The sequence below is a fragment of the Chrysoperla carnea genome, chromosome 2, assembly GCF_905475395.1.
Source record: "Chrysoperla carnea chromosome 2, inChrCarn1.1, whole genome shotgun sequence".
In the NCBI taxonomy this organism is placed as follows: Eukaryota; Metazoa; Arthropoda; class Insecta; order Neuroptera; family Chrysopidae; genus Chrysoperla; species Chrysoperla carnea.
The window spans coordinates 9029364-9049435 of NC_058338.1; the positions used below are offsets into that span (position 1 = coordinate 9029364).

Sequence of the window (20072 nt, forward strand, 5' to 3'; positions counted from 1 at the left end):
CATTTCGATCCCGAACAGAAAAAATAAGTCGAAGTTACTTAAATAAAAAACCACACTTACGACTGGACTATACATAAAATCCGTAAATAAAAAAAATTATTGATTAAAAATCCCAAATAGTTTTGAATTCCTTGGGCACGCTCAAATTAAAAAAAATTGCATTAACAAAGAGAATCTAAATTCAAGTTTAACATCGTCAGTCGTTAAATTCAAAACTGTTTGAAATTGTTAACTTCAAAATATTCCTTTTATCCTTTTAATAAAAAAAAAGTCTTAATAAAAGTATAATAGCAATTAAAATATGAATAGGATTTCTTTTAAAAATACTGTATTTATGATAATTAAGGAATAGATTTTAAGGGAGGGAATTAAAAGTATGTGATCAGAGGATTTAAGGGGGTATAATAATTTATGTCTTAAATTTCAAATAGGAAATTGATGTCATTTTAAAAAAAAACACACTTAAAATGTCTAAATTATGTGTTTTTATCACTTTTGAAGTCATGAACAAGCATGAAGTCAACAATATATAAGTTTTTAGGGTGTTTCAATCCATTTATTAGGAATGATGTGAGGTTTTGAAGTTGGATGGAATTTTTTTTATATTGTATTTTTCTTTACCATCGTTTTTTATGTTCATCCATGGATACACCTCCAGGACCAAGATATACGATCATTAACAAGCCACCAATTACAGACAGCGTCTAAATTAAAGTAATAATTTGTAAAATATTTTTAAGGCAAAAATTTATCTAATAGCAGTAAAATTTTTCGTTTCTGAAATATGACGACTAAAAACTATACGACAATTGAAGTCATATGTCTGTTTTCATTTTAAAAAAAGAAAATAAAATGTGAAAAAGGTCTATTCTCTGTATTTCTTACTACTTGTTAAATTGAAAATTTATTAACTCCGTTGATGTTCGAGTTATCGAGATTCGTAGCATACTTAGAAAAATTGGCACCCAAAATCTTTAGCCAGGCCCCCTCCTTTTCTAATTTGCGTATCACGTGCGAAATAAAACGTTCAAAAAATAAACAAAAATTGAAAATTTTTACTGCTTTTTTTAAAATAGGAAATAAAAAAAGATTTACCTGGAAGAAATCATATTTAAGGAAGTCTCTGAGTGGTTTATACGCTGGAATATTCCACCATGCGTTGTGATAAAAGTTTAATAACGTTAAAAGTAACACTAATATTAAAGCTGATAATTTTGTTTTGTAGCCAACGGTGACCAAAACCATCAACGCTGAACCTAATATATCTTGAATTATCTGGAAAACAACAAATAATTTGTTCACCGATATTCATGAAATTAGTTTTAATCCAAGAGTCAAGGTTTTAAATATCCTACAGAGCAGAGGTAACATACAGAGATTATCTTGGACGAATAAGTAATAACATGGCATTTACTTAAAGACAGCCATTTTAAAATACAAAATTGAAATCAAATTCATGAAGAATGCACTTTTATTTTACATATTTTAAGGAAAATTTCAAGAAAATATTGCTTAGTTACCCAAGATTATCCATGTAATTTATTTGTGTATCCATAGGATATTTTAAAGTCTGGTCCTTGAAGTGAATAATTACCTGCATAAAACTAAGTTCAAATCGTATTAACGTGATAAACATAAATGCTAAAAGTATACGACCAGTTAATTGTAAATAATTTTTCGGCTTGTTATCACCCATTGTTGGTACACCGGCAAATAAACTACGACCTTCCACACGTGATTCAGCCAATACCAATAATAATGCACCAATTAAGGCTAGATTACGGAATAAAAATTGTAAGTCCCATAATATGCTATACGCAACAGTCTGAAATTATTAAAAAAAAAATAATATTATTATTAAATTAAAAATTAAAATAAGCTTTTTTCTAAAATCTTAAATAATCTACGGGGGTTCTACTTGCCCCGGAAATCTAATTATAATTTGTTTGAAACCCTTTGTTTTTGGACATATCCTAAAATGATTTATGTACGTTGGAGATAGGGGGAGCCTATCACAGCCTATCAAGTTTCTGGCCTCAGTTAAATAAAAATGGGCTAGATCCCGGGCTGGAAACTACAACTACTACTTTCAAAATTCAACTTTTAATTTGCTACGGAACCCTCATAAAAAATTACGATATTCAATTATTTGATATGCAAAAGGTTATCTTAATTTATCAAGAATTTTAAAATGCGATCTTGACATATTTATTGCGTTATTAAGGTAGTCTGATCGTGTCTAATCAGCAATTATACTAGATAAAATAGCCTTTAAGGACGTTCGTTTACCATAAAATCAGAGTGCTTGAGTAATAAAAATAAGTTGATTGAACTGATTGTGAGTGAACAATGAACAGGATATTCTGTATTGGCTGCTATTGATCGTAATAGATAGACATCAAATCAAATATTTAAATTGCATTAAAAAAACACAAGAGATAATACCATAAAGCTGTAAAGCTGTAGAGTTCCCTCTCCTATCTCGCAGCCATTAACAATTGCAACTACAATCAAGCGTGCAGGCGACAACACATGTTTTGTATATGCCATTATGATTATGTAGCACGAAGAGAGGCGAAGACAGCTATACGCGCTTAGTTTATCCCTATCTCTTAACTGCAATCAAACCGTTTGTCGGTAGCTTTGCAGTTCTATGATATTATCTATATGCATAAAACTGTTTCATAGTTAATGTCATTGTCCATTAAAGTTATTCCTGTTCAGTAATCAGTAATACTGTTCTGCGTTCATAAAAATATTTAAATATTGATTAGGTAATTTAACACACACATAATGATAAAGCATTTTTAATTACTCTGTAATGAATTTTTCTTATCTTTATTGATATGTAAAGTGGCTTATAATTTCCGTGTAAAAAATTCAATTTCCTTACAACTACGAGGTGCGTAGCACTGGATATTGTGTTATGAGATTCTGTGATTTATTCTCTGATTACAGCAAAAATTATCTTATTATTATTTTCAATCTTATTATTGCATTTAATTTAAAAAAAGAAGAGCGCGAATCGGTTTCGTGTGAGAGTTTTCAGGTGTAGTTTTTACGAACTGCATACTGGTTCGGAATGATACTTGCATAAGAAAGGCCAGTAATGCAAGACAAATATGATCAGAGTACAATAGAAGGCCATTACAAGGCAATGGCTAGGCCGCAAACATAATAAGTGGTATGACCCAATGCATCACGACCAATACTTGTACCAATCATAATGAAGAGGAAAGGGAAACGAAAAACGATGGTTTCCCTAATCAAAAATAGTTTACAAAAACTTCATTATACTTCGGCTGTCTCCATAGATACACTGTGACTTTTCAATGACGGATCACAGATTAAAAAAATGTGATAACTAATTATTATAATAATATATTTTCTCCCCTCGGGGCGGAAAGTGTCAAAATTCATCCCGCTGTGCTAAACGAAGTAGCAACTGCCGTCGAGAAGAAAAATAGTAGTACATACCACGGGAGCCTAAGATCTCATAATGAACATGAGATCTGAGACATGATTTTATTTTGCTCCCTAGATGCGATATACTATAAGTGACATTATCTATCCAGAACATTTAATAAGTAAGTAAATTTAATATACGTTTCTTTCGTAGGAATTAATGTATTTTCACACATAAAAATATTGTAAACAAAGTTTGAAATTTTGCTCATGGCGTTTGCGCAATAGCGTGAGATTTTCTCGTATCACAAAAGTAATAATAATAATAATGGCGTTTAACCTCCGTTTCTCTGACATATACGCCTATAACAGAAGCCATCCACATCATTATTTGTTAATCTTTATTTATTTAATTACAAACATATTTACAATTACATTTTTGATGTGGGTGGAGTCGGTTACTTCGTTCTTATCCAAGCGACGACAATGTGATCAATTCTGCACTCCTATTAATTACAAATTGTTCACACTGCCGCTGTCTGGATTCGAACCCGCAACTTAAGTCTAAATAAACAAACAGTCAAAGACAAGCGCCTTAGACCGCTCGGCTATTTAGGCTCTTCGTATCACAAAAGTAATGATTATGGTGCAAAAGTCAACCAATCAGTCTGGAGGGTTAAAAATAAGAAATCGCTAATATTTCGAACCATTCCACGTGTTATTCCATCAAAAGTTGTAAAGCGTCTATCAAATAAAAGGGCTTTATGTAACCATATGGTAAGCATGTAAAATGTGTTCACAGAATAACATACAGAAAACGCCGGTATATGCAATAAATTACATTTTCGCAATAATTCATCAGATAATTTTGTTTAAAGACATTTTTTTTGGTCAAATATGATATTTTTGAATAATTTATGTTTTGGAAAATCTTATTTCGGGAATAAATAAAAACAAACTTTAAGAATATTAAGATGAATATTTGAGTGTATCTATTTTTTACGATGACTAGCTATTTATATCATTTTTAAGATGATAAAATCTACTTGTTGAAAATTTTGTTATCTAACATGTGCAAAATTCAAATTTGACGGTCATCCATATTATTATCAAGTGTCATTAAAAAGTTTCCATTGATCAAAAGAAAATTTTCAAACGTAAAAAAATGAACACAAACCTGTAATACAACAATAAAAAATAATGTTCCACATGCAATGGAAACTTGATAACGGCAAATAACCATTACACAACCACCAAGTTGACCAATTAAATTAATAATAACAAATAATGTGGCTAAAATTGTCCCACATCCCCATGACATATCCATATACTCCCGTTGTTCCGACCATTGAAACCACATTCGTAATCCATCTTCCAAAAATGTTGATATTAAACATAATCTGGCTACAGTTGGTAAAATATTTTTTCCTTTTCGTACAACCTATTTTCATTTAAAAAATATTTTCATTCAACATATGGTAAAATAATTTTAAAATTCATCTTAGGTAATAACCTAGACCTTTAAACTTATTGAACAAGGTGACGTGACAATATTTGAAAACAACTTTCTTAAAAAAATAATTTTCGAATAAATTTTACACAAATTTTTCACTTACTTGGTCTGCAACATCTTCAGCGGTTGAAACGTATTCGTTCGGGATAATCATTTTGAATCCCGAGACGATTTATCGATCTAGATCAATTCACCAATAACGAGTAAAAGTAAAAAAAAATTTCTCTAATGAGTCGTATTCATTATGTTGTGATATAAAATTTTGTAAGTGATTTCAAGTTTCACTACTTAATTTATTTTAGTGATGTGTCTTTCGCTTCGTAACAATCACACAGTCAAGTACTATCATCTACTTTCTTTTTATGTAACTAATTTTATTAGCGGGTTATTTCAATCTTTTTATTTGTTTTCATATCACTTTTTCATATTGATAATAATTTTATTAAACAGTTTGATCTTGTTGGAAATTTATTTTATGTTATATCTGTAAATAGACGTAAAATTAATAATAATAAATTTGTGTTATTAATCATTTACGTTAAAAGATTTTATAAACGTTTATTGATTGTCATCATGCATTCAAATATTGTTTATTTCATATAAACTGAATAGGATTCAATCGAATAAACTGACTTTCCAATTCATTCCGATTTTTTCTACTATACATAATTTTATGCCGTTTGTGTTTAAATATGAATAATATGGCTTTGAACTAATGTATACAGGGTGTTCTGTTATTGATAACAGAAAATTGTACCACTAAATTAAGCTTGTCAAGACAAATAGAAAAGCTCTATACCAAATTTCCATTTGAGGCCTGATGCAGAAGATGTGACTATGGGAAAATAGAAAGATTTAAGAAAATTGGTATCCAATCGAGTGCGTTTTAATGCTTTTGGATTATGTTTTAAGAGGATAAGTAGATCCTTTAGTATTATTCTGGTAAAAAAGCGGCCAAAATTTAATGCCGAGTGTCTGACTTCTGGGTGAAGGTTCTCTGGATGTAAACGAAAAATATAATCTTAGAAAAAGCAAGATACGGAGACCCAACTTTTTTGAGAAATAAAATAAAAATTCAAAAATCTCTTGATTAAATAATTTTTAAACAGTATATGTTTATGTTTTCACGATTTTTATGAGTTCAAATTATCTGAAATAGACTATAGCTATCATTCCTGTATGACAATCAAGAAGTTAAAATACGTGCGAACGTTATCAACAAAAGATTATACATCAAAAAGCGAAATAGTTTTTAAAAAAAATAAACAAACGATTAATTTTTATCTGGATTTAATCAAATATCTTAAAGGTAATCAAACTCAATCAAAACAAAACTTGAAATTATTCAAATTAAATCAAAACAAAATTAAGTTAATAAATCATTGACATATTTCTAGAGACTTCTAGGTTAACTATTCCAAAATGTTGGAAATTACCTGTAACGATCGACTTGGTAAAAAAGTTCGAGTTAAATGTAATCCAGATGATACAATTGGAGATTTAAAGAAACTAATTGCAGCACAAACTGGTACGAGATGGGATAAAATTGTATTAAAAAAATGGTATACCGTATTTAAGGATCATATTCAAGTAGCGGATTGTATCCTTTTCTAATTAGTTAAAATTTTAATAAGTTTTCTAAATTATATTTTCCTTAATTATGTTTACTTTAGATGAAATTCACGACGGAATGAATATCGAATTATATTATCAATAAGTTAAAATAGGTTATGTTTTGTAATGTATTTAATATATATTTTTTCGTTATACTTTAAAAATAAGAGATAAAAATAAAACGTTTTCATTCACAAATATTCTAAAATTGTTTTATTTTGATCTGAAGTCTGCTTAAATCCGTATTCCCTGAAAATGCCCCTCAAATGGAATTTTCATCTTGCACAAGAATTAAGAGTGTTTATGTTTTGGAAGTGGCTATCCGCACAATACCGTCTACGGTCTAGACCGTCCACGGTATACCGCCTATACGGTATACCGTATAGACGGTATACCGTCTATACGGTATACCGTCTGCTGAGCCTTAAATATGATAGTAGGTAATGTTCCAAATCGCCCTGTAAGCTTCCTCGAATTTCTATGTGTCATATTACCCCCTCCCCCCAGTAAATAATTGGTGTTTTTCAAAGTGCTGCCAAAAAAATCCCTGACCATTTGCTTTTCTGCCAGACATATTTTCCTGATCTTTTTGACATACTCAACACAACCAAACAAGTCTTACAGATTCCAGAACCATCACTTCAAATTTGTTTACCGCGTAACGACATTTTCGGTTTTTTTTTTGCATAATTCGGGAATGGGACGACTTGTTGAGCTTAAACTTTGTAGGATGACTGTTCAGAATGACATCTAATGAATTATCAAACAAGCAGACAGTTTCCAGAACCATAACTTAGTGACAGTTTTTCAAATCTCCCCCTGGGGGGGAATATGACACATAGAAATTCGAGGAACCTTACATACAACATTACCTACTATCATATTGAAGGCTCAGCAGACGGTTACCATGACCATCAGTAAAACAAAATTATAGGGCCAGGACCATAAAATTATCGTACTCTGAATAGTACATTAAAAAAAATTTTCAATTTTGAAAAAAATATCTTATTTCAAACGAAATTATTTATAGTTATTCGATTAATTAATGAATTATCATTAAATGAATACAGGTTTTTGACGCCAAATTTATATTATTTAAATACACTTAGATTAGAAAAACGGAGGTTGAAGTTTCAGTGAAATAATTTGCAGTGCTTTTTAATAGTGAAAGGTTTTTATTAAGGAAAAATTTTATTTCGAAATATAGTTTTATTAATTAATGTTAAATAAAATCAGTCCACAATAAAATCAATTATAATAAAATAAACAAAAACTCTCTATAGACGATGAATAACCGATTTTATGTATTGCAATACCGGTGAAACGTTATTCTTTATGCTGGAATTACCTTAGTTTCAATAAACATTAAAAATAATGTTTAGTGACTTTAGAGGATTTTCAGAGTTCATCATAGTGAGATGAAGGTCGATATAAACAGAAATTTTGATTATCTCTCTCTCTAGGCTAGAACTACATGATCCAAAAGAAAAAAAATCCATTCACGGGTCTTTTGACAAATTCAAAATCGGCCAAGATCCTTCGTCTATTGAAACAAACATTTTTTTTTCTTTTTTTAAATTTAAATACAAAATAAAACAATTACAGAAAAATAACGATTATAATATACTATTCTTTAAAATTTGAACAAGTTTCAAAATATATGTATTTTTAAGTACGTACAAGTTTCAAAATATAATAATTTATTTCGATAATGTAGAAAAATACGTTATTAACATTCTATTTACTGCATATAAAGTTTCTGTACACTGGAGGGACACACTGTACAGTCTATCTATCTATTTTCTATACAAGTCCTTACAAAAAAATTTGTTATTACAAATATTGGTTTTTCGCTCATAAGGTGTTTCTTTTTCCTACGTATTTTTTAATAATAAAAATATTTTGACGCAATTTTTAATATCAGGATGGCAATCGAAAAAGTATTGTAAAACTTCCTCTAAAGATGTAATCTCATGATGATGCTGGCTTTGAGCGACCTAACGTCACGTGACCTAAATTGAGGCTGAAACTCACTGAGTACACCGGATTAATCCCTGTGTAAGTAACTGGTATGTAAATCCGAGCATGGAAGTGAGAAAAATGGAAATTAACGCGGATATTACGTCAATTGCGCATACATTTATTAGTCATCACTCAACCAAGTCTGATTTTTTACAATTCTTGATTTCTATTTCAGAAACCTATTTAAGCCTTAAAATAACGTATGACTTTTACAGAATATTTTAATGACTCCTTGACATGTTCAGATATGCTTACCATCCTGATATTATTTGAAATCATAGGAAAAAATTTGTTCTAAAATTAATTTAAATGTGATATTGGCAAATTTAAGTTTAACATTGTGCTTGAAAAATAAATTTAACAAATTCGACTTGGAACAAATATAATTGAACATAGTGGTCAAATATTTAGTATAAGCTAAGGTTGCGGCTAAATGTACTTAACTGTTTTACCTCGTCATGGAAAATATTTTACCGATGGCGCTGTCTATTAATTTTATGACTAAACAAAACAACATAGTCTATTATGACGTAAAATTTTTTGTTATTGCAATTACTTTATGATTGTACCGCTTGCAATTAAGAAAACATAGTTTAAATTATATTTTTATTTTTTACCCTAATTATTTTGTGGTAAAATATATAATTTGGTTAACAATTTGACTAGAAATTTTTACAAAAATTCGTTCGATATTATTACTTATCGAAAAAAAATACACATTTTGATCGCCAAATTTCAATAAGCTCTATTCTTAAACATCGAATTAATAAAAAACTATTAAAAAACAATAACGACATTAAAAATTAAAAACGGTTTTAAGGTACAACTTGAAAGGTTATGCTAAATTTTTTTTAAATGAAAAGCGATGCGATATTTAATATTTATACAAAAAAAAGGAAATATTTCTGATTATATTTAATTACTAAGTAAAGGTGATTTTAGATTCTGTAGCTTTTACAGATTTCCATCCAAACATTCGATTTGGCAAATCCAATAAATTATTTGAATTGAAAAAATTTTATGGAGTATTAATTTTGAATATCATACTTATAAATCTCCATAAAAATGTTTTGTACTTACAAATAGTAGGAGATTGGACCCAAAAGTCTTAAGATATGCATAATAAATATCTCCATTTCGATTTCAAATTTTAAACTTTACAATAAATTCTAAATTCTTGGTGTTTCTGTTATTGTCTTACATATTAGAATCACCGTAACAACTATGGCCAAAAAGGCAAACCAATGAATCAATATTTTTGACCTATAAACTCGTTATTGAACTGATTTTTGACACAAAGATTATTTAGGCATATTATACCCATTTTCAATTTTAATGTGGAAGGCCCTGAAAAATTGGGCATTGCTTCATTTTATTGTACTCAAGACAAGTGCCTTATATATGTCTAAAGAAGTTTTGTGTGGGAGTACTTTATTTGATCATAATTAATTCACTGGCTACTTACATTTTTAAATTAAAAAATATGTGCATTGAATTTAAAGTTTATAAATGACAAGAACATTCAGAGCTGGGTTTTAAATTAATGTTCTATTTTTTATACAATTTCTCTCTCTAAGCATACGCAATAAATAAATTTGATGATGGTACCCCAAACCCCACAAGGTTTATACAAATATTCAACTTATTCCGTTAGATTCCGAGGTTGACGTCTTTTTTTGACTAAAATGAGTGGATTAAAAACCATTTATTGAGCAGCCCTAATAGTTGTCCTGACTAGGTTCGATCTGTGATGAACGAACTATTCGATGTGATTTGGTAAGTTGGACGTTTATGGGATGCTTATGTAATAGTGGTTACTAGAATGGACCTTTGGTTAGGGAATTTTTTTGGCTAGCTTAATAGAAAGTTAGCATTTTTACAACTTGAAAACTATACTTAGCCATGGGTGCACATTTTGAACGCTTTATAAAATCTTTTTTTGCTTTGATTTACGTACTAAGCAGAAGATGGTAAATATAGTTATAAAATATAGTTTGTGAGTGAATTATGCAAGAGGAAATTGTACTTGTTTAAGTTTTAAAAACTATTTGTTCATATATTATTTTGAAGTATTAAAAACATTTGACTATCTTTTTTTATATTTTAAAAGTTATTGTCTACTTTTAATGAGGTCTTGAAAATTGTGCATCAGCTGAATTAACACGTCGTGCCAATTGATGATGTTGTGGTGATCGTCCAGGACTTGGTGTTTCAAATGCTGCAACATTATGTCTAGGTGTTGTTGGTGGTGATATACCATTCATCTTCACACGATTATTTAAGAAATCGCGTATGTGTTGTACAATTAAATCGATGGCAACTGTAAATTTTAAATTTAGTTAGTAATTAAAATACGATTTTTAATAGTTTTAATCAAAAAAAAAAATCTTACAAAAAATGATCCAATTTTCCATTTATTTTTGTAGTCATATTTTCCACGAAAATATAGACATACTTATGCACTGTATCGAAAGTCAAGGAAAGAAGCGTGGGTGGTAGACCCCAAGAACCCTATTTAGGGATTTTGGAAATGTGTGATATAATATAAATTTCGCAGCCAACTAGCTTAATTAGCCGTTCAAATAACAGCCTAGCTATTTTACTTAACGGCTCTGTTCAACTAGTGACCTGAACGATATTCAGCCATTCTATCTGCCTTAAAATTGTTTTTCCAACCCGGCCAAATTTTTGGCTTCAAGTTTATGTTTTTTCTAGCAAGACTCGGATTAAAAATGTCAAAAATAGACACTATTTAAGTTTAAATGCTGTTATATATTTATTTCTAATGATATTTTTTATTAAATTCGATAATTAGTATACACTGATTCCATTTTTTTTCATAGTTATAAATATTTTAGTAGTCTATGTTAAAATTATATTTATTAAATGTGGAGGTTTCAAATTAATATTTAATTGAGAAATAAATCAAATAGTCCTAAATATATCGATATGTACTCATTTTTAACCAACTTCACTCACATTAAACAGAGCCTTAAATAACAAATAAAATTGGTAAGAATAATTTCAGACAAAAACAGATTATTGGAAATAAACGTATGGATGTGAGATTACGAATAAAGAATAGGTCGAAGACCTTTGAGAAACATGTAAAGAGCCTATATTCAAATGAATAAAGGACTCCGCGCCATAATTATGGCATTTACATCAAACGAATTTCATATAAAACTATATCGATATATTTAGCCCACTCATAAGGAGTTTTGCAAAAAAATTTAACAAATACAAAGACTAGTAGTTGGAAACTTTGACTTGAATGTTTTGCATTTTATTGACTATAAAAGACTTTATTAAAAATCCTTGTTTAATACAGTAAGCTGTAGTCCTGACTTTTCATAAAATTTGTTCATGGCTATGCATGAAAAGAATGATAGTTTTATTTTAAATAGATCTTTTATAAAATCTTTTAATCTCGGTGTCCATCAACATATCATATTTTTGATAAATAAACCTATAAAAATCCGAGTGTGGATATCTAGAAATGGAAAAATCATTCCATTTATTCGACATTTTCAATGCTTGTCAATTGTCTTTCTTTTTTTTTTTTTGTCACGTCCATCAGAATGACGATTCTCTAAGGATAATTTCGTAGAGGAAAAAGTAAATAGGCAAGTATAAGGAAGCCACCCACATACGAATTTGTAGAAGTATATTTATTAATTACAAAATATGTTGATGGACAATTTGTGTATTTGTGTATAACGCATGTCTAAACCGAGGATAACAACAATTTCTTTTTTAAAAGAAACTTAAAGTTTAGAAGTTTGCTCAAATAAAAAAATCCAACATTCGAATAAACGAGATTCTAATGAGTAGAAAATATAAAACTAACAACAATACTTTTCTAATAATAAAGTTTAATTTAAGGTAATTCGATCTGAGCAAATTTTAAAAATCCAGAATATTTCAATTTTTTTTAAACAATTTTTCGTTTCAAAATTAGAATTCGTCCACTAATCGTCAAAATTAGAGTTCGCCGTAGGGACCATTGAGTACTTCTTCATGCATAGATACACCTACTGAGTACACCTTCTTCATGCATATACCATGCATTACCCCAGTTCATCACAACCATTAATAAATAAATTTTTGTTGTGACGGCGGGAATCGATCCTGCTAATCTAGGGATACTGCGTACAGAATTGGTTACGCTAGGGTGTATCTTTAGGTTAGGTTAGAATGGCTGTTCTGGGGTGGGACACACTTAGACCATAGGATCCGTTGTGATACCGTAAATGAGTTGGCCCATCCCCGGCCACTACTCCATGAACCATTTGGAGCTGTTTAAGAACAGCAAGAGGGCTTTGACGTCGACTGACTTTAGGCCGGAGAGGTCGTCAAAGAGAGGCTGGCTCAAGTAAGTCCATCTCCTCATGACAAGAGCTGGGCAGAGACAGAGAAGATGAGACATTGTCTCCTCCTCGTCATCACTGTGACAGCTCCTGCAGTAGTCGTGATACACTGCCAAGCCTAAGCGTTCGGCATGCTTGCCGCCCAGCCAGGGTGTATCTTTACAATTTAAATAATAAAAAATAATTATTATCGTCTAATAGTTATGACAACTGAAATGATAAGCTTTTTAAAAATTGAATGTTCTATGACAAATGGCCAAGTCAGTATTAAGTAATAATCGTTATTCGTTTATATTACAAACATTTAGTAATATTTGCTGAACGGATGAACTCCCTTAAACGTGAATAAATCGAACTACCTTAAATGTGAATAGGAAGGCTAGTAATTTTAAAACATTAACTTAATAAGTTAACAACTAATTTATATAAAAAAAAAATCAAAATTTTTTTATTGTCTATTTTAATTGTATTATGTATGTCAAAAATAAATTTCCAATTTTTATATTTATATATTTAAAAGGGGGCAAGAGAAAACTTTTAAATTGTGCTTTTATATAAATTTTACGTATCCCAAAGAAAGCAAAAACAAAATATAAAACTTATATAAAAAAGAGCTTCAAATTTTTTGTAAATAAAAAATTTGTAAATATTTAACAAAAAACCTGTAAATTTGATTTTATAAAATTGAAGTATAAAAAGTTTCTTAAATAGATAGAGGTATCACAAAATTTGTTAGAAAAGTTATAATTATGATGGCATTTATGTTTATAATATGAAAGATCAGTTAAAATAAGGAATTTAGGCTAAAAATATCTTATAAATTAGTGGCCTGTTTTGGACACAATCATTGGTCATTTCTACAAACTGTGCATCCAATTCAATCTCTAAATACTTTAGATATTATTTTCTTAGCACGAAAAGAGACAAAATCTTTTATTTTTAAATCAATTTATATACTGTTTCTAATTATTAAGGGACAACCATGTCGATTACTGGGTCAAAATGTGTATAACCTCAACTAGGCCATTCGACTGTGCGCGTATGATACTCACTAGAGTTCAGTTGAGAAGGGTTGTGATACATTTGACAAGACATTCTCAAACTACGACCTTTATAACATGAGGATCTCTGATGATCCCACTTGAAAAAATAAAACTTTCAGGGACATCTACTTATATATAATAATAACTCTTAAATATATTCTCCGAAAAGTTTATAAAAAATCTTTGGATCCTATTGAGACCTTAATGATGTCAAGTTTTTTTTCCCTGATATTCAGGGCGCACTTAGCGCACATGACGCTTCAGTATTTCGATCTACAATCCATCCTAAAATATTTTTTCGAAGTAATTTTTTAATTTTTGGTTGTCCCCATGTATTAGGAAATTGCTAAGATTTTAACTGTAATAAACGTATCGATCCGACCACAGAGTAGATTTTTTATGTGTCAGATATTGTAAAATTGATTACATTGTATAGATTTTCTCAATTAAAAAATTAAATCTAAAAGATTTAACCTTGTTTTAATATTTGGACAATCTTTCAAAAAAAAATTAATCCTAAAGGATCAAATTTGTAAAACAAATAGATACAAAATTAAATGCTTTTTTTTTCTCAGACTTGTTATATCTTGCAAACTTTTTGGGAATTCTTTTTTTTGTTATATTAACTAAAATGCAATTGTTTAGTTGAAAGAGGAATGAATTTAAAAGTTAAGCTTTTTTTGGGAATTCAATAATTTTTTTTTTGTAGTCGAATTTGTTGATTTTGTGATATGTTCTTTAAAATTAATTTACAGGAGATCATTTATCAAAGATTTTATTAGTCCGCTATTACACTAGATAAAGGATTCGTCGGCAGTATACAGAGCTGACCATTTTAATCTATTATGGTTAACCAACCAAAAAATAACTTAAAAGTTTTAGAGTTTGATGGGAGGCATCATGCTCTGACATCAATTTAGATTTCGAATCTAAAAGGTAAGAGGTAGAAGAACACTTTAAATTATAAAGTTGTTCCTCATAAAAAAACTAATATGTCATTGTAACATTTAATCGAAAGAAAACACGCTAACTACAGAAAAATGCTTCACTCAAAAGTTGTCAAGGGTAATAGAGGACATTCGTCTGTGTCCATGACTTTGGCCTACAATAGACCTTTTTTTATTTATCAAGACATTTACTTTCATTTAAAAAAAAGAAAAAAAATGTGAAAAAGGTCTTTTAGTTTCATTTCTTTCGAAAAAAATATTAGTTTTTTATGAGGATTTTTTTATTGACGGTTTTTTTATTACTGTAGGAAATTCCATTTTAGAATCTTTTGAATTTGGTGAGTCTGACTCTATCCATTTTAAAGAACGGATGGGCACGGTTAAGAAAGTAGAAATGTTCTCTAATGTATACAAGATTGGCGCTAGAGAAAGTTTTGTTTATTTTACAAAGTTTCTAATGAAATAGCGGACTCTTAGTTGAAATTAATAGTTATCAATTTAAATTTTAAAATAACAAAAGTTTTATAATCAAAATTCGACTTGTGTATCAGACATAATCAATGTAAACACAGATTCACAGAAAAATTCAAATCTCAGAACACACATATGTTGGGGTTGTATACTGACAAAATAAATATTGTACGTCTAACAGATCAACTTTGTGCGATAAAATTTACATGCATAATACAACATTCACGATAAATATGGTTACACTAGGTGCCACTAATCATGAATTAAGTGATGAGACAACCCTTTCTTTTTTTTCTGTGTATCTTAGTTTGATGATAAATATATTGAATATTCAATATATTTTCATTAATTATTATCGACTCAAAGTGTCTGAGCCAGTACTAGGACGACGGTGTCTATTTGGTGTGGGCGTAACATTTACAGCACGTTGTTGATTACCACCTCCGTGTAAAATATCCCAGATGTGATGTACAATTAAATCAATAGCCACTGCAACACAAAGATCCCCCATTGAAGATTTTGTTAATTGCCAATTAATCTTTTTTTTAAAATTATTTCAAACAAAAATGTTCATCGCTAATGTTGAAATTTACTTTTTTCGAAAAATAATAGATTTTTTGTGTTTTAAAATATTGTTTGCAGTGACTATTGTTTTGTTCTAAATATTTCTTTTTAAAGTTTCGGATAGCAAATAGTTTGTTTTTTAAAATTTTGATTAGCGTGTGTTGTTTTATTTGAAATAATTTTCAAATAAAAATAATGGATTGGATGGCAATTAATTAAAAAGCCTATTATTATTCTTACTCTAATAGACTGTCAGCTCGTGACAGAAAAAACATAATCAATTTTTTACAGTCTGCCAATGATAGAGGCCATATATACAGCCACAAGCAGCAGAAAAATATATAAAATAACATGCATAACGAATTAATGCTCAGTTAAAAATTAATATTCGTTTATAAAACAAAGAACTGTTAATTTTTAATAGGGGATATTAATGTATTTTTTTTATATTTTTAATTCATTGTTTACACCGTTATAACAAAGTAAAAAATATAAATACTGCTTATAAATGCTGTATTTAAGTGTAAAAAATATTTAAAATATATTATAATTTTGAGATATTTAATTATATCTGTTGCTTGTGGCTGTATATATGGCCTCTATCATTGGCAGACTGTAAAAAATTGATTATGTTTCATCTGTCACGAGCTGACAGCCTATAAAGAATGGATCTTGGAAGATAGCTAGGCAATATTTTAAGTAAATGCAATTTAAGTACATACTCGAACGACACAGAAAATTAAATTAAAAATTATTTTAATTTCGTAATTAGGGCTGCTATTCGAGGCGAAATTTTTTAAAAAACCAAACTACATAAAAAAAAGTACCGGTACCTACTTAATCAAAACGGCTCTTCGATATTAGTGGTTTTTGGTCATCATAAATTGGTTCCGAAAGGATAGATGGATCAATAAGGAATATTTTTAAGCTGTGTTAAAAGGCTGAATTGTGTGGCGCATAATTTCTGTGTTCGTTAATTTTCTGTGTCATTAAGAGTAATTTTAATTTAAACAAAAGCAAATTTCAAGTTAAATTTTAATAAATTAGTTATAATCAACAATCAAATATACTCTAAATCATAAAGGCATAACACTACATCGAAGCTTTTATATAGTTTTTGTGGAAACTGTTTCTTACCTGTATTATCAGCACCTCTAGGTATTATCACATCAGCAAATTTTTTAGTCTATAAATAAACAGAATATTTCTTTAGATATCTTAGTTTTTTAATCTTAGGAAATTTAACAACTTACAGGAAAACAAAATTCTTCAAACGCTGGCTTGACAAAATTCATATATTGATTCAAAACTTGATCTAAATCACGGCCTCGTTCATTAATATCTCGTGGAACTATTTAAGAAAAAAAACAATTTTTAAACATTTTAACCGATTATTTAATAAATAAAAAATTACCTCTTCTTGCTAAACGAGTATCAGAATCAGTATCAACAAATAATTTCATATGAAATAAATCACGAACTTTAGGAAAATAAAAGACTAGAATTCCTTCAAATAAAACAACATCAGCCGGATAAATTGTAGTTACTTGATCTCGGCATCTGTTAACATATGGAAGTAACAATTTTTAATTTTAACGAATTTTTACTTAAAAAATTGAATAAACTTACACGGAATTTGAACGATAATCATATCCAGGAATTTCACATTTCTTGCCAGCAAGAATATCTTCCAACGTGGATAAAATTAATTCATCATTGAATGCATCGGGATGATCAAAATTAAACTGTCCTTTTTCAGCTTTTTGCTTCTCAATTGCAGTTAATTCACGATAAAAACTGTCTTGTGAAATACACACAACTTGTCGTTTTGCATTGTCCATATCAACTTGGCCTAACTTTTCCATAATTCGTTTACATACTGTTGACTAAATTAACAAAAAAAAAACAATTATTCATTCAGTTACGAATACCGGCATAAATAACTTCGCCAAAAATAAGATGTTTTTATAGTTTTTAGAATTAATACGTAATTTACCTTTCCACTTGCAGTACCCCCTGCAACACCAATAAGGAATGGAGTTTTTCCTTCAACACCATTGACTTTTCCATTGTTTCGGTTCCATACATCACTAGCCCTACGTAAACCAAGATTTGTATTCTCAGCCATTTAAATTGTTAATTAACACTTTTATATTAAATTAAATTAAGTAATTTCTATCATGTAATGTTAGAAGCTGTCAAATCAGTTAAGTTAAGATTTAGTGATCATTTGATAGCATAGGACATCTTTCGGTACGCGTTAAATACCAAAAAGGCGGTAAATGCAAAATAATTTTCTCTAAAGCTATAACAAAAAATATATTCTCTACTTACAATTTAAATAAAAATCTTGTATATTCGTCACCCATTAGTAAATTATTCGATCGTAAACGCATAACTGAATTCATATTTTGTATTAAAATATTTAATATCAATATTTATTGATGCATAATTTTGTTATCGATTCTACGTATTTTATATTATAAACAAAATTACAGGGTTTGTTAAATTATTATTGAATATTTCGCGGAATATTTTGCTGTTTCTAAAACGGTTTGTATACACGGACAAAAAAAAAAAAGTGACAATATTGCCCTTGTTGAAAGTGCAAATGAAAAACGTTTATTTTTATACGAGAAACGTTAATGTAATTACTATTAGCTTGTTAGTGAAACACGAATGAAAATTTGTGTATAAAGATAGATAAAAATCGTATGTTTGTATATAAATTCAGTTCTTCTGTTTAAACTATTTTATCGGAATTATATTTTTGTTTTAATTGTATGATATAATTTTTGTTTTGCATAATTAATGCATAGCTGTTGATATAAGCAATATAAGCAAGACTTGTATGTTAAATTTAAATTTAATTCCACATACCTCACACAGTATACACATATCTCGTGAGTTTGAAGTGCAGATTGTTGATGTTTATGTTATCAAAGAGTGACACTTATTAAAATTATTTTATCCAGTGGCGTAACTTCAGTTACGCCTCAAATCCTCAAGGCTGAGTTAAAGAGTGAGGTTGTATTGAATGTCCCATTTCAAATAAAATATTACCTAATTTAAAAATTAAAAAAATCCGACTGCGTTAAATAAAAACTGAAAAGAAAAGTCCATTAGTTTATATAACAACTTCAACGGTCAGGGTCCATTATTGGAAAGATTTGTGTAAGTCTAGGTTTTAATGGGCCTCGACCCTTAAAGCCTTTCCACAGGACAATGTCTGTCGGGTCCGCTAGTTTTTAATTATAAAATTTCATTCTGAGGAAAAAAACATGCAAATGAGAATTAACTTATAGTTAATAATTATTGTAAGCTCTTGTAACATAATTAGCAGAGTAATTCGTTGAATTTTATGTTTTATCAATTACATAGAAATTTAAGTTTACTTTAATTTTCTAAATTGTATGCAAAAGTATTTTATTTGCGCAGACTCCGCTCTAGAGTGTTAAAGCAATTCATTATTATTTAATAATACAGGGGGTTTTTAGTTTATAGATGCATTAAATTTGATTTATTTTTATCAGTAGTCAGTGACGTTTTTTAAACAATATTAAAACTATAAACCTATAAAAAAAAACTTATTTTCTCTAATAGGGTTTAATAATGTGCAGTCCTGGTCCCGAAATTAAGCACATTAGTAATAGCTAGCGAAAAATTATCATCACAGCTGAAAAGATTGACCCAAAATTGGTGGGTTTCAAAAAAAATTCCAATAAGATCGGATCAAATTTGTCTGTGTTATAAAAAAATCAAATTTTTTAACTCTATGACGTCATAAGAATCCAAAAAATTTAATTTTGCTCTGTCACATCCAAATTTTATTCAATTTTGATAAACCAAGTATGTAATCCTACTAAATTAGGGTCAAACTTTCCAGATTTGTGATCAAAATTAACTTAGCTCTAATAGATTTCAAGAATGTGGAGTCCAGGTCCCGAAATTAGGCACATAGGTGATAGTTAGCAAAAAATTGATATCACAGATGAAAAGAATGACCCAAAATTAGTCAGTTTCAAAAAAAATTCCAATAAGATCGGATCAAATTTGCCTGTGTTATCAAAAAATCGATTTTTTTAACTTTATGACGTCATCAGAATCCAAAAAATTTAATTTT

The 20072-nt window shown here is 29.1% G+C and overlaps 3 protein-coding genes across 4 annotated transcripts; 1 reads left to right on the top strand and 2 right to left on the bottom strand.

The window, feature by feature from the left end:
- Positions 1 to 462: 462 nt before the first annotated feature.
- On the bottom strand, positions 463 to 5268 carry LOC123291943 (surfeit locus protein 4 homolog). The gene is made up of 5 exons (XM_044872410.1): positions 5022 to 5268; positions 4583 to 4846; positions 1595 to 1825; positions 1096 to 1275; positions 463 to 704 (listed from the first exon to the last, which is right to left on the bottom strand). Exons 1-5 carry the CDS (start codon positions 5070 to 5072, stop codon positions 618 to 620), a joined length of 813 nt encoding a protein of 270 aa, XP_044728345.1. The 5' UTR covers positions 5073 to 5268; the 3' UTR covers positions 463 to 617.
- Positions 5269 to 6041: 773 nt separating this feature from the next.
- LOC123291944 (ubiquitin-like protein 5) lies at positions 6042 to 6725 on the top strand. Its single transcript, XM_044872411.1, has 3 exons — positions 6042 to 6227; positions 6316 to 6518; positions 6592 to 6725. The coding sequence occupies exons 2-3, from the start codon at positions 6341 to 6343 to the stop codon at positions 6633 to 6635; spliced, it is 222 nt and encodes a 73-aa protein (XP_044728346.1). The 5' UTR covers positions 6042 to 6227; positions 6316 to 6340; the 3' UTR covers positions 6636 to 6725.
- Positions 6726 to 9517: 2792 nt separating this feature from the next.
- On the bottom strand, positions 9518 to 18563 carry LOC123294129 (uridine-cytidine kinase). 2 transcript variants are annotated; one of them, XM_044875219.1, is made up of 7 exons: positions 18284 to 18562; positions 17946 to 18045; positions 17579 to 17835; positions 17364 to 17509; positions 17203 to 17300; positions 17087 to 17135; positions 9518 to 10874 (listed from the first exon to the last, which is right to left on the bottom strand). In XM_044875219.1, the coding sequence occupies exons 1-7, from the start codon at positions 18355 to 18357 to the stop codon at positions 10678 to 10680; spliced, it is 921 nt and encodes a 306-aa protein (XP_044731154.1). In that variant the 5' UTR covers positions 18358 to 18562; the 3' UTR covers positions 9518 to 10677. The 2 variants fall into 2 exon arrangements, with proteins under 2 accessions (XP_044731154.1, XP_044731155.1); XM_044875220.1 differs by lacking the exon at positions 9518 to 10874 and adding an exon at positions 15169 to 15874 and having other exon boundaries at positions 18284 to 18563.
- Positions 18564 to 20072: the final 1509 nt, after the last annotated feature.